The sequence below is a fragment of the Oryx dammah genome, unplaced genomic scaffold, assembly GCF_014754425.2.
Source record: "Oryx dammah isolate SB20612 unplaced genomic scaffold, SCBI_Odam_1.1 HiC_scaffold_8, whole genome shotgun sequence".
In the NCBI taxonomy this organism is placed as follows: Eukaryota; Metazoa; Chordata; class Mammalia; order Artiodactyla; family Bovidae; genus Oryx; species Oryx dammah.
Window position 1 is genome coordinate 44,402,047 of NW_024070192.1, and position 13,539 is coordinate 44,415,585.

Genomic DNA, 13,539 nt, shown 5'->3' on the forward strand with positions numbered 1-13,539 from the left:
TCTGATCATGTAAATCCAGTGACTCTGCATTATCCTGTTTAACAGTGCATTCTAAAGGAAGGCGTTCTTTCTACACTTATCTATGGTTTCAGTCCTAGTCACCAAAGGACTTCCTGTGTTCTGCTTTTGTGTATTCTCTGCTTGGAATTCCCCTTTCCGTCTTGTCCCCTTGACAAAGTCCTGTGCATCCTTCTAGATCCAGCTTGCATGTCTCCTTTATAAACCCTGAGTGCCTTCTTCACTTTGGACTTCCCTGTGAAATGTATATTCTTTGGTATGTATTACGATACTAATCTCCTTCTGTCTGTTTTGATGACTGCTGTGAGACTGTGAGCTGCTTCAGCACCTTATTCATATTTATTTTCTCTATAACAGCTATATCAGTGCTTGGCAAATGGTGGGCCCTTGTTAATATTGGTGTTGAATGAATAACAGGGTAGTTTGTTTGTTTGTTTTAAAGTCCTATGCCAGTTGCGATGGTTATAGTCCTCATGTGGTCTACATTTGCTAATGTGTTTGAGAATGCAGTATACCAGTTCTTGGGCCTTACTTTACTTTCTTTTTTTTTTTTAATACCAGTCTTATTTTTCATCTGGTCTATTCTAGCTTTAGACGGGGAGGAAAGGAAAAATGGGCGTTTGTCTCATTGAATTTGGCAGTGTTAATAATAGTTTGCTGGATATTTTTGAGGGACGTCTCCTTGGCTACAGAGGAGGGTGGGTTTTCTCCAGGCCTCTGTGTGCTTAGTTGCTCAGTCGTACCTGACTGTGTGCAACCCCATGGACTGTTTCTAGCCAGGCTCCTCTGTCCATGTGGATTCTCCAGGCAAGAATACTGGATTGGTTTGCCATGCCCTCCTCCACGGGATCTTCCCAACCAAGGGATCGAACCCAGGTCTCCCTCATTGCAAGCAGATTCTTTACTGTCTGAGCCACCAGGGAAGTCCCCAGGCCTCTATAGTTAAGTATAGGGGCCTGATTCCTATGGCCGCTAAACAGGAGGCTTTCTGGGTAAAGTAAAAGCCCTGGGTATGGCACATACCACTCAGTAGTGGTTATCAAGTAGAAGTTCCCAACTGGTGTGCCAGGCACACAGGTATATGACAGGTGAGTCGGAAACATGGAACCCCTGGGGTCATATATGAGCAGTTTCATCCTTTTACGCCAGAATACTGAGTACTTTCTTCTGCACCTTGCTGTGAAAAAATTGGGAAGTTCTGAGGTGGACACATGGATGGGGCTGAGGCAGGGTTAGAACTGATATAGAGAATCTTAGGCTTAGATGCCTTTCAAGCTAGAAAGTACTATTTTTCATGTCATCCCAAGTGATAGCATAGGTTGGTAATAATTGCAGGTTCAGTCAAAGTTAGGCTTATTGGGAGCAAGCCAGCTTCTAAACAGCAGAGAATTGGTTAGATAAAAATATGTAGCATATTAACCTAAAGAAATACTGCTTAACTGTGTACAGTTAAGTTCATGAATTTGGTATTATGTGAAATTCATGTATTGACTGCATCACAGCAAAAGTATATCTATAAAATTGTAAATGACCAGTATCTGGAATGAGACTATATAAGAAGAGGTTGGATTTTTTTTTTCCCCTCTCATGAAAGCTGCTTAAAAATATCAAGCTTAGAAAAGTTATCAGAAAGAAATGGTTGATGTTATTAAAGCCAGTAATTTGGGCAGAGCAGGGAGAGATGTTTGGGTCGCCTTTCTGACTTGTGAAGATAATGTCATGGAGAGTGAGCATGGCCTGTCTAGTGGTTCCAAAGGATGGTGGGACTGCTGTGGTGACGAAACGCATGAGGACCATATATGGCTTTTAGGATCCCCTTTAGTTGGGTCTCTAACTCGTTTGGGATTAATGTTGGTAGATGATTGAACTGGGAGTTCAAAGACCTGGGCTCTAATCTCAGCTTTGCCACTAGATGGCAGTGACTTTGGGCAGGTCTTTTATTCTTCCCTGACCACATCAATAAGTAGATGAGGTTGGGATAGATTTTTGAGGCCCTTCCCAGCTGTGATATTTTATGGTTTTGTTACTTCATATGGTTCTTACCCTTTTCTTTTCAATGCCCAGGTATTATCCATGCAGCAGAGGAGAAGGATTGGAAAACTGCATACTCATATTTCTATGAGGCTTTTGAGGGTTATGATTCCATCGATAGCCCCAAGGCCATCACATCTCTCAAGTATATGTTGCTGTGCAAAATCATGCTCAACACGTAGGTATACATTAACTTGGGGGTGTGAGCTCTCAGGTCCTTGGTCTAAGATCTTCTGCCATGTCAGGATAGCTTGGGCAGGGAGATCGGCCAGTTACAGAAGCAGTGGCTGCCACCTTGTGGGGTGCATAAGGTGGGGTGGGAGGATCAGAGCTAATCTAGAGCACTCTTCCTTGCTAGTCTTGTAGAACTGGAGAGACAGATTTGAGAAATATCCTTCCCAGCCCCTTGGAATGTTCTCCTCAGCGTGCAGTTCTGCCCAGAAAGTTGCTGAGCACTGGGCAGAGGGCCGGGAAATGGCTTATAGAGCAGCACCAGCCACTAGGCCTCCCGGAATGGGGGGTGACAGTAGAGGTTAGGGAAAGGCTTGAAAAAGGGTGACAGCGGTGAGTGTGGGCAGCTCGATGTCTCGATGTTTTATAAAGAATTCTACAGAATTTTTCCACGTTTCTTTTTTGGGAATACATGAGATACTGACTGGGATTCTTTTTTGGATCTTGGGATTAAACAGAGCTTGTGTTTTTATAAGATCTGTTATACTGGGATTTGATCTATAAAGTCATTTTGCATAGCTTTTTTTTTTTTTTTTTTGGCCACGCTGTGCAGCTTGTGGGATATTTCCCCAACCAGGGGTTGAACCTGGGGCCACAGCAGTGAAATTAGGACTCCAAGTCCTAATTATTGGACTGCCAGAGAAGTCCCACTGTGCCTTTCTTTTTTAAGTTGAGTTTTTCTGCTTTTCAGCAGTGAGCCCAGAGTGGAGAAAGCGTCGCTCCTATGGTGTGAGGGGCGTATGGATTTACGGGTGGGAGTTGATTACCTCTGTGGGCAGAGTCTTTTCACAGAAGAAGAAATTTGCCTAAACATAGAAACATAGCATCCTAGAGCAATTGACCAAGTCTGTCTTTTTTTTTAGCCCAGAAGATGTCCAGGCTTTGGTGAGCGGGAAGCTTGCACTTCGGTATGCAGGGAGGCAGGTAGGGGACCCCTTGACTGCAGTTTCAATCTCTGCTCACTCTGAGTGTGTGGTCAGTCACGGTGTTCACTGATACCGTGCTCTTCAGGTCGCCATTCTGCTTTTCATTCTGCCCTCCCCTGCTTACGTTCGTCAAGCTCCTTTAGTATAATTCCTGTACTGTTAGTTCTGGGCCTGAAAAGTCAGTGTTTGGTGCTCTTGTGGGTATCAGGTGGTTTGAGGAACTTAACTCAGAATTGAACTGTAGCATTTATAGTGGGTAGGTTGCATTTGGCTTCAACCAGAAAGTATATCTCCTATGAGCTTGGCTTGAAAATTTAACGTATGGAATAATACTCTTTAAGACAGTGGAGCCGGGTAAGGTCTGCTGCACATGTCCTTCAGAGAGGTTGGGTTAGATTACCTGGTGCAGAAACTAGGATTGATGGCTCACTTGAGGGCTTCTCACAGCCATACCTTCCCACTCATTTCCTGAGTTTGGGTGGTTGGTAGCCCTGTGTGAGATGCCTTTTATGCCTGAGCTCTGTGTAAAGAATGCTCTGTGTAAAGAGTGCTCTGTGTAAAGGTGATGTCTCAGATGTGTGCATCATCACTTCTTTGTATTTTGCTTGATTATCACTAGGAAGTAAAAGTAATCTTTCTAGGTTTTGAGTGCAGTTGTATCTACAGAAACTGGCCATCTCACTATATCTTTGACGGAATGTCCACTGCAGACGATCTCTTCCATCTATACAAATGGCCCTGATTGACTTTTCATCAGAAGAAGTTTCAGATCAGCTCCTCATTTTGACCAAAAGGATATTGGTTATTACCGTAATGAAAGACTCACTGTCATATCTAGAATTGGAGTTAAGGAGGTGGGCCAAGAGAGGTGAAGTGTCCAGAACACAAGGGCAGGTAACTAGTACTGGTGAAGTCAGACTTTGAGCTTGGGTCATCTGGCTCTGAATTTCAGGCTGTTCTCATCATTTTTCAGTCTGTAGGACAGATCCTGGGAACAGACTCTACTAATGATGAGTTTTGCATCATTTTTAAAGTCTGCTGTAGAAGACACTACCTTCCTTGTTTAAGTACAGAGGCTGGTACCAGAGGAGTTCCTTCTTGTTCTTTGTACCTTGATGACAGTTTTCAAGTAGGAGTCAGGCCCACCTCTCAGATGATGAATGTTGTAGATTTCTTGCTGAGTGCAGACTTACTAGCTTGGTCAGGTGTCTTGTATAACCAGATTAGAGGTTGCCCCTCAACCGTTGATTATACCTTCATCACTCTGGGGTTTTAACTTTCAGTGTAATATGTAGAGTTTTGATGCCTCAATCCCAGTGAAAGTAAATCTTGGCTTATGTCCTGCACCAAACGCAGCAGAGTGAGTTTTGATAAAGCACAAGGTGTGATCAAGTCTCAGGGCAGGAAGGCATCCGGCTGGGGGTGTAGGTAGGGAATCTTGGAGGAAGGGGAAAGAATTCACACCTCTCTGGCCATTTTCCCTTTTAGCTTCTCATCTTTGGAGAATGCTTTATTAAAGCCTTTCTTTTGGGAAAACTTGGTACTTCCTGGTGTCTTCATGTCACTTCTGCTTTTGGAGGGAAACTGGCACACAGTGGTACTCCATTCCTCTGGCTTCTCTTCCCAGGCCTCTGGAGAAGAAAAGTCATGGGGCAGGTCCTTCCTTCCAGCCAGGAGTTGTGTGGATGAATCACGTTTCTTATGACTTGTGAGATGTGAGTGTGCGGGATAGATCACTGTCACTCTTTTTCTCTTTATTCTTAGACAGAAGCATTAAAATGTGTGGCTCAGGCGAGCAAGAACAGATCACTGGCAGATTTTGAAAAGGTAAGCATGGTATTGGGTTGCTAGGGAAACAGGTGGAGAGGAGGGGCATTTAAGTACTTAAAATGTTTTTTCATCTTTAAATGCTTACAGTTTCACAGGAAGTTGTAAAGATAGTACAGGGTGATCTCAGGTCCCATTCACCCAGTTTTCCCCAATGGTTACACCTTAAATATCGTACAATATCAAAACCAAGAAGTAGAGACTTCCTTGGTGGTCCAGTGGCCAAGACTCCCAATGCAGGGGGTCCAGGGGGCCCAGGTTCTATCCCTGGTCAGGGAACTAGATCTGTGCCATAACAGAGACCCAGTGCAGCTAAAATAAACAAGTAAACATTAAGGAGCCCAAAATTAACAACTCCTCTCCCCACCCCAAGAAGTAGTTAAGCACTTTTGTACAGTGAAACTTGAGTTGTGAGATCTCATTTGTATACAGTACATTTCAGTTTCAAAAAGTTTTGTCATTGTTCTTGCACTTGATTTTTCACAACAAACCTATTACCTACATTTTATGCTTGGGGAAGCTGGGATTTAAAGAGAATGCCTGAGTCGCATAGCTAACTTGCGTCAGGGTCTGACACAGGCACCACGCGACATGGTCTTAGATGTTCCTTCAGCTCCAGAAATGCCAGGTTTGCCTCTCCTCTGTGGACATCGGTTGTGATGTGTGCATCTGGGCTGAAAGACTCTTCCTTAGGATGAAATTCTAGGTTTACTTAGCCTTCTGTGCCTTTTGCTCAATGTTTGCAAAGGTTTGGAAAGGGAGAAAAACCTGTCTAAGCAGTAGGGTGAGACTTATACTTTTCTGAGTCTCCTTCCTGTTAATCTGAGTATAAAGACCAACTTAATAAAAACAAACCTAGATCCAGGAAGAAAAACAGAAACTAGACATTGTGGCTCTCTGACTGTCCCCAAGGTTCATCATCTTCCTTGAGGTTTCTTGTCAATTTCATTTCCTTACTTGGCTTGATTTGCTTGCTTCCCTTAACACGTTAAAGCACAGCTGAATGAGGCGGGATACTGAAGAATATTATTAAAGATAAATAGATCACATACATGAATAAACAAAGAGTTTAGATAATTTTATCCCCAAATTTGGATGGAACATTTCTAGCAGGGATTAAAAAAAAGGACCATGATCAGATATTTGGGAAACACTAGGGCTAACAAAATTAGAAAGGGACTTTGTTTTCTGGTACCTGCAGCTATATTGTGCTGATATTCCTTATAAAACCCTAAGAGCTAGCTGTGGAATTCAGCATTTCCCATTATTTAGCATCAGAATTCCCCCGCTCCCACTGCCTTGGAGGCTGTGTTTGTTCTGTGAAACACATTGAGAACTGCTTGTGCAGTGAATTCGGCTTGTAAGCCGAGCTGCTCGTGGGGCTTGCGTGGTTTGAGTGGTCAGTGTGAGGCTTTCAGACAGAAACATGGTGCCTAGGGTAGGCTCCATCTTTCATTTCTTTGTGTTCCTTGTCTTCTGCCTCCATGGCAGTTCCTTCATTTCTGCAAACCCTCAGGCCTCTTGGGTCAAGCATGTAATTACAGGAGCAGCACACTCCGTAGGAAGCCGCAAGTAGCGTGGCTTTCAGCCCTCCTCTGTGCCCTTCTCCACTGCCTTGGCAGGCCCTGACAGACTACCGGGCAGAGCTCCGGGACGACCCCATCATCAGCACACACTTGGCCAAGCTGTATGATAACTTACTGGAACAGAACCTGATCCGAGTCATCGAGCCCTTTTCCCGAGTACAGGTAAGAATCTCCTGGGGACTCCAGCTCTTCTCTGGTGGGAGGGGGTTTCTAGCTCGGCTTCTTCACTGTTGCCCCCTCCCTTCCCACACTCATCCAGATGGGAACTCGCCACCAAGGGTGTGCCTGGGAGTAGGCAGGAGACCCCCTAAGAGCTTGGGATTTTTATGACAGGGAATGAGAGTTGAGGAGAAGGGATGGTGTGGGGTGGAGGCTGGTGGGGTCGCCCTTGCTTGTTTTCAGTGCAGTCTCCTCCCTGCTCTTGCAGTCACCGTGCATGTGGTAAATGCTGTCTCCTCTGGGCTTGTGGGACAGGAGTATGGTCATTGTAATGACACAGGGTAGGCAGATGTACCAGGCACGGCTAAAGAGGATCTGGCCCTGACATTTAGCCAGGATCCAAGATAGAGCACTACCCTCATCCCAGTATGAGAGGCAAAAGTAAAACTTTCCGTGTTGGTGTCTTTTTACCTTTCCTTTTAGATCGAACACATATCTAGCCTCATCAAACTCTCCAAGGTAAGGAGTCCTGAGCTTGTCTGGAGGGTGGGGATGGGGAAGGGCGCTCGTGGAGGGGCTGCTGTTGACACCTACCAGGCCTTATTGCAAAGCTCCCCAACCTGCTGCTCAGTGGGGACTGGGGGCCGTGGGCTCAGAGTGGAGCTACAGCGTTGCTGTTTCAAGCCACTTGCCCTAGGACCCTTTTGTACAAGACTTTTGTGTCACTTTGCTGTCAGTAGATGGCTGATCCCCTTAATCATGTGCTTTGATTTTAGGCCGACGTGGAAAGGAAATTATCACAGATGATTCTTGACAAGAAATTTCATGGTGAGTAGCCGCCATACAGGCGAGGGGGCTGGTGGAGGTGCTGAAGTGGTGAGGAGGCATCACGCTCTTGTTGATGTTGGACGACGATGCTCCGTGTGTCCCTGGGTGGTGCCCTGGGATCCTTGCCCGCCTCGTCCCTGTGATGAGAGCGTATGATAAACATGCACAAATGGAACAGGAAGGTGACTTTGTTGCCCCTCCCTTCTGGAGAAAGTGAGGCAGCTAGGGAGCAGGCTGCATCTTCAGTGCTTGTGTGTCTAATCCTTGCTTTTACCTGGGTTCACTTGTGTTTCCTGCAGGGATCTTGGACCAGGGGGAGGGTGTCTTGATTATTTTCGATGAACCCCCAGTAGATAAAACGTATGAAGCTGCTCTGGAAACAATTCAGAACATGAGTAAAGTGGTGGATTCCCTCTACAACAAAGCCAAGAAGCTGACATAGGTGAGTGCTGGCGCCGGGTCCGGCCCGGGCAGCGCTGTCTTCTGCCTGCTGAGACTGAACGCCTCCCGGTGGCCTCGCGGGCGGCTTCCCCGATTGACACTGCTCTGTCTTCTCTTGCAGAGTTGGATCTGTAGCGGTCCTTTGGAGAGTGTGTGTGGCGGGAGAGTGAAACCTTTGGGGAAAATGCTAGGAGATTCTTTTTTCTTTCTGTTCTACTTTTCGCTCGGAAAGTTTTTAAATCCTCATTTGGTGCATCTGTATTCCAGCCAATAGGTGTGCCAGTTTTCATGTAATCTTTACTGGCCCAACTTGGGAGTGGGGAAATTGCTTAAAAAAAAAAGAAAAAGAAAAAAAAAAAGGTTATTCTAAATAAAAGGAAAAAGGCTTACACTACCTAAAGCTGTGCTCTCTGCCTCCCGGGAGAGGGCCACCAAGCCAGGCGCTCCACCAGCCACCGGGGCTCCTAACCCACCCGCTGGGCGTCACCTTGCCTCCTCTTCCGAATTGGGTGTTTGCCTGACCATCAAAGCAACGACTTTTTATTCTGTTTGTACCGAACCAAAACAGACAGCTGTGTATAGACTGCTCTTTCTTTTTTATTTGAAAATGAGGCGTTTCGGTGTTCTGTCCCCTGCCATACGGCCCGTCCGCCTGCCCTTCCCCAACAGTGGCCCCAGCAGACTGGCCGAAGGTCCCGCCGCCGCCACCGCAGCAGCAGCAGCGCCTGCAGGCTCCGCTCAACCTGGGAAGGAATGGGACGTGGCCGGGAGCTCGTGCCCACCGTGGCCACACGGGGAGCAGTGTGGGCCCTCGGGCCTGCTGTGCATGTGGCTCTTTTTAACACAGTAAACTAGATTAGACGTCAGTGTTTTAATTGCCCCCCTCCTCTGCTCTTTTCTGTCTCTCCCTCCTTCCCGCCCCGGCCCTCCCCAGCCAGATGACCACCCCATATCTCCTTCCCTTCCTTCTCTGCCCCCAGGGGAGTCAGGCTATCTGAAACCCTTCAGCTTCTCTTCCCGTCCCACCGCTCCTCCTGCTGTCAGATGGATTTATTCCTTTTTTAAACAGTGAACGTTGGAAATGAGACTGTGGGGTGTGGGTTTTTTTTTTTTTTTTTCCCTCCTCTCAATTTTCGTTGTTGGGTTTTTGAGCAACCTCATGTCCCCCTCCCAGGGAGCGTCTTTATTTACCTCTTAGAAATGGGACGGATGGGAGGTAGAGCACTGTTTTCCGCATGCTTTGTCTTACGGTGAGATTATATAGCAAGGCTTTAATGCCATTTGGGCAGGTAAGCTTCTGCGCCTCTGTTGTGCTCAGCTGTATTCTCTTCTTCCTCTCATTTCCTCTCTCCCCTCTTTCTTCCTCTCCCCCTCCTCCTGCCTTCTTCCTTCCTGCTGCCTTCCTTTTATCTTTCTTTCTCTTTCTCAGATGATCCTTCCAGGTTTTCGTAATAAATTTATATTTTGTAAAAGGATTTTGTTGTACCAGGTTTTGCATCCTCACTGAATCTGACTGGCTTTTATTTTCCTCTCCAAAATCAGGTTTCTGTTCTCACCATCTTTCCCCATCATGTCCAGTCACTGTTTTGGTTTTGGCACCATCAATATCAAATGTACAAACGGTTCTTGCTAACCAACACCAGGTATATCTGATGTTCAGATGAGTTCCAATAAAAACAATTTTTTTTTTCAAAAAGTGTCCTTTCTTGAGTGCTGGAGGGCTTCTGATCAAGTCCAGACAGGTCAGTGTAGCCCTTGAGACTGGACAGAGCTCTGCTGTCTCAAATGTGCTCCATGGGAGACCTTTAGAGCCAGGGTCATGTGGAGCCCTTTCAGTGAGAAGGTTGGTCTGTGAGGTCTGAAATGGGCACGGGGGCTCAGTTATCTTTGTTTTTCCAAGGCCTCGTGGTCCAGTGAGGACATGGGGTTTGGGTTGTAATATTCTATGAACCTGTTTCCTCGCCTGCACAGCAAGGATGGTGTTTCCTCTGGGTAATTGCGGTGGGAGGGTTACTTGCAGTTAACAGAAGGGCAGGTGCCTGGAGAATCCTGGCATTCAGTTGTGGTTTAGTTTTAGTTTTTTTTGGATCTTGTTCAAAAGCATTGATTTTCATCCTGCTCCTCAGACTCCTGTGGGACTCTGGGGCCACTGGGAGGAAGGGGTGAGCTCTAGCTGCCAACTCCAGTCCGAGCCACTCTCTGTCATATTTCAGTATGGTGTCTCTGTGTATAGTTTAACTTGAGGAGGAGTTGTGCTTCAGTAAAGGGCTTTAAAAATATCACAAAGGATCCAGGACCAGAGCAGGCGTGGGCAGTCGCAGGAGCTCAGAGCCTGTCCTCTGCTCCCTCGGTGTGTCTGCTGACTTCTCTAGACCTGTGCTGCCCAGGCTGCAGGCCCCGTGCAGCCGTTCAGCCCTTGAAATGTGGCTCGTTCAAACGGGGATGTCTTGCAAAAGTAAACAAACCAGAATACTTTGAAGAAGGTGAAAAAAGAATGAAAAGTTCATTGCTCAACTTCCTTTTTACATATGTTGAAATATTTTGTGCATTTTTTAGGTTACATAAAATATACTATTAAAATTCACCTGTTTCTTTAACTTTTTAAACGTGGCTGCTAGAAAATACTGAATTAACTCAGTGGCTTGTGTTTGTGGCTCACATTACTATTACTGTTTTTCAGACAGCGCTGCTCTAGACCTCGCAGGACTGCTTCCTTTCCCAGGCCTCGATAAGCTGCATCCAGGCGCAGCTGAGAGGGTGGGGTGGCCCATGGGCTAGCCTGGGCCTGGCTCCCTCACTTAGGGGCCCTCCCTGGCACTAGGCTTCGCGGTGCCAGGGCTTCCTTGTGTGTTAATGAGATACTGATGGCATTGGGAGCGGCTGAGGCCCTTGGGTCTGAAACCCTGCTGCAGGCTAGAGTTATGTAATCTGTGCTGCCCAGAAGGGCCACTAGATGCTGCTCTGTGATGCCTGAGAGAACAAACCACAACTTCCTCAGGAGCCAGGGCTCAGCCTGGCTTTATTGGAACCCTTTCAGGGGATGGCTGACTGGGGCGTTGACCTCCCTTCCTTGGGAAGGGGGCATGCAGAGCATGGGAATGCTCCAGGAAATCCTAGCTCAGCAGCACATGTCCCAAGCGGGCTGGCCCTTCCGGCAGCTAGAGACAGACTATAGGATAAAGAGGCTGATGGAGGGGGGTGGGATCTGGAGCGCCTCCCTGCAGTTGTCTGGTGAAGAGCGGGAGGAAAACAGCTGTGCATCATTCATCTGGGTCTGCCTCCTGGGCCCTTGATTCTGCCGTTTCGGGCAGATGGTTGCTCTTCCTTTCTTCACATTTGGAGCAGTGATGGGAGCTGGAGGAGGGTGGTGGTGGGTCGGGTGAGCAGAGTGGTGTGGCTCCTCAAAACAGAGCGGGCTGACACAGGTGGATAGTGTTGTAGGGTTCTTCGGTCACAACAGCCAGTGTGCTGGCAGCGCCATCCCATTCGTGCCCTGCTGCACACATGACTTCACCTCTGACACACCTGAGGAGGTTGGGATAGTTCTGCCAAGAGCTCTTTTTGAAGGTATTAGGTGAGGGCTGACTGGACAAAGGCAAGAGAGGACATGAGAGTGGCCAGGCTGGAAAAGGCCCAGGCCAACGCGAGCTTCCATCATGGTTTGGGAAATAGGATGGAGTGAAGTGGAGCTGCCCAGCATGAACTGGAATAGTTAGAATTGAAATCTGCATGTATAGGTAGCAGGGTGGATCCAGATAGTTCTAAGGGGTGGATTATAGGCTTAGAAATCTAAGCATATTTGGGAAAGTGGAAAGCATTTATTCCCTGCTTAACCATCCATAATCTGAAGGGGACACAGGAAAAGCAATGTGGTCACAGGCCAAGTCAGGAGCGGGGCCTCCACTAGAGGCAGAATGAAAAAAGGCTGGGGTCCAGCTTTGCCTTACGAAGAGTCATTGGGCCAGGGACCCGGAGGAGCCTGATGCTCACTCAGCTCCTTCTATAGAGAACAGCTCCATTAGAAAAGCAGGTAGGGGCTGTTCCTTGAGAAGCGTTCAGAGGGAGGGGCACACCAAGCTAAGGGCCAGCCTTTACCTTCTAAGCTAAAATGACAGCTGCTGTGGGTGTTTCTAAAGAGCACCTCAAGAAGCAGCCCGAGTACCAAGCATTGCGTTTCCACTATATGGCCACCCAGGCCATTATTGACAGAGAAACCTCTGGGTAGCACTTCAGCAAATTCTAGTACTTTCTGACGATGTAGCATTGTTGTGACACCATATTTTAATACTGCTCAGGGCAATAGGCAGAGCTGACACAGGTTGCTGGAGTGGTCTGGGCATCTCTGGACTGCCACTTCCTCCTTACCAGGTCCAGAAATGGTAATTGGAATTAGGATATGGTTTAAGTCTCTCTCCTCTTTCCCAGGTTAGTGGTCAAATCTGAGTCAATCTCTAGAACCAAACGAAAAGAGTAACAAATGAAGAAGAGCCGTTGTGAAGGATTCTTGTTCTTTGTGAAAAGTTCTTATCAGAACCAGAATTTGACTCAGAATTTAATGATTTTAGGAGCACCGAGTCTTCAAATTACGCCCGCTTAGCATGAAAAATATTTAAGTTGGCAGATCAGAGGCTGGTTGAAGCAGGTGCTTCAGTTGTACTATAACAGTTAAAGAGGGCCAGTGGAAATTCTGAGGTCACATTCAGGATGGGTTCAGTATTCGTCCGTCTCTGGGGCCGTGACTGAGCCAGGAGCCTCAGGGCCCTGTCCAGGTGTGGTGTGGGATGGCGAGTAGCTCCGTGGAACGGCCCAGAGCAGCCTACACCTCTGGCCTATATTTCTGAGACTTACCTGGGCGCTGGGCATTGACCCGGATGGGACAACAGAGGTCTCGGAGGGAAAAGCACTCTGAACTCATGGGACAGTCCCCTCCGGATGCCCGTGGCACTGAGGCCTCTCCCCTCCCCGCCCTTGCTCCTTGAGTGCCCTAGCTTCTGTCCCCGGGATCTCGGGCATTAAATGGAAGGAGGCTACTCGGGTCCCGGCCTCCGTGGACTGTTTCTCAGGCGGCCGGGGCGCGGCCGCGGCCGAGGGCGCCCCTGCCGCCGGCAGATGCGGACGGCGCGGCGGGAACAAAGGCAGCACGTGTCTGGGCGGGGCGGTGGGCGGGGTCGCTCCCCGGCCCCGCCCCAGCCCTCCCCACCCGGCGCTCCCCACCCGCCGGAGCTCAGCTGCGCGGTGCGCTCGCGAGTCTCACGCGGCCGGGCTGCTGCTGGCGCGGCAGCGCCGAGCGGGCGGTGAGCAGTGCGGGGAGGGGGCGGCCCCGCGGGGCGGGGCGGGGAGGTGCCGTGAGTCCTCGCCGCCAGAGTCCGGGTCCTGGATGGGGCGCGGCGAGTAGAGAGGCGCCCGGGGCTCGCGGCCGCGTCGCTGCCCGCACCGCGCGCCGCTCGTGCTGAGCACGGCGGCGGCCCCGGCTCCCGGGTGAGACCAGGCCC

General features: G+C 48.4%; 1 protein-coding gene across 1 annotated transcript in view; it reads left to right on the forward strand.

Annotated features, from left to right (window-relative positions):
* PSMD11 (proteasome 26S subunit, non-ATPase 11) overlaps positions 1–9,743 on the forward strand; it is a 30,362-nt gene extending 20,619 nt beyond the window's left edge. The window contains exons 7-14 of the mRNA XM_040244024.1: positions 2,083–2,227; positions 3,144–3,204; positions 4,971–5,033; positions 6,656–6,781; positions 7,262–7,297; positions 7,555–7,606; positions 7,906–8,048; positions 8,169–9,743. Of these exons, the coding sequence (XP_040099958.1) occupies positions 2,083–2,227; positions 3,144–3,204; positions 4,971–5,033; positions 6,656–6,781; positions 7,262–7,297; positions 7,555–7,606; positions 7,906–8,048 (626 nt within the window). The 3' untranslated portion in view covers positions 8,169–9,743. The remainder of the gene's footprint in view (positions 1–2,082; positions 2,228–3,143; positions 3,205–4,970; positions 5,034–6,655; positions 6,782–7,261; positions 7,298–7,554; positions 7,607–7,905; positions 8,049–8,168) is intronic.
* Positions 9,744–13,539: the final 3,796 nt, after the last annotated feature.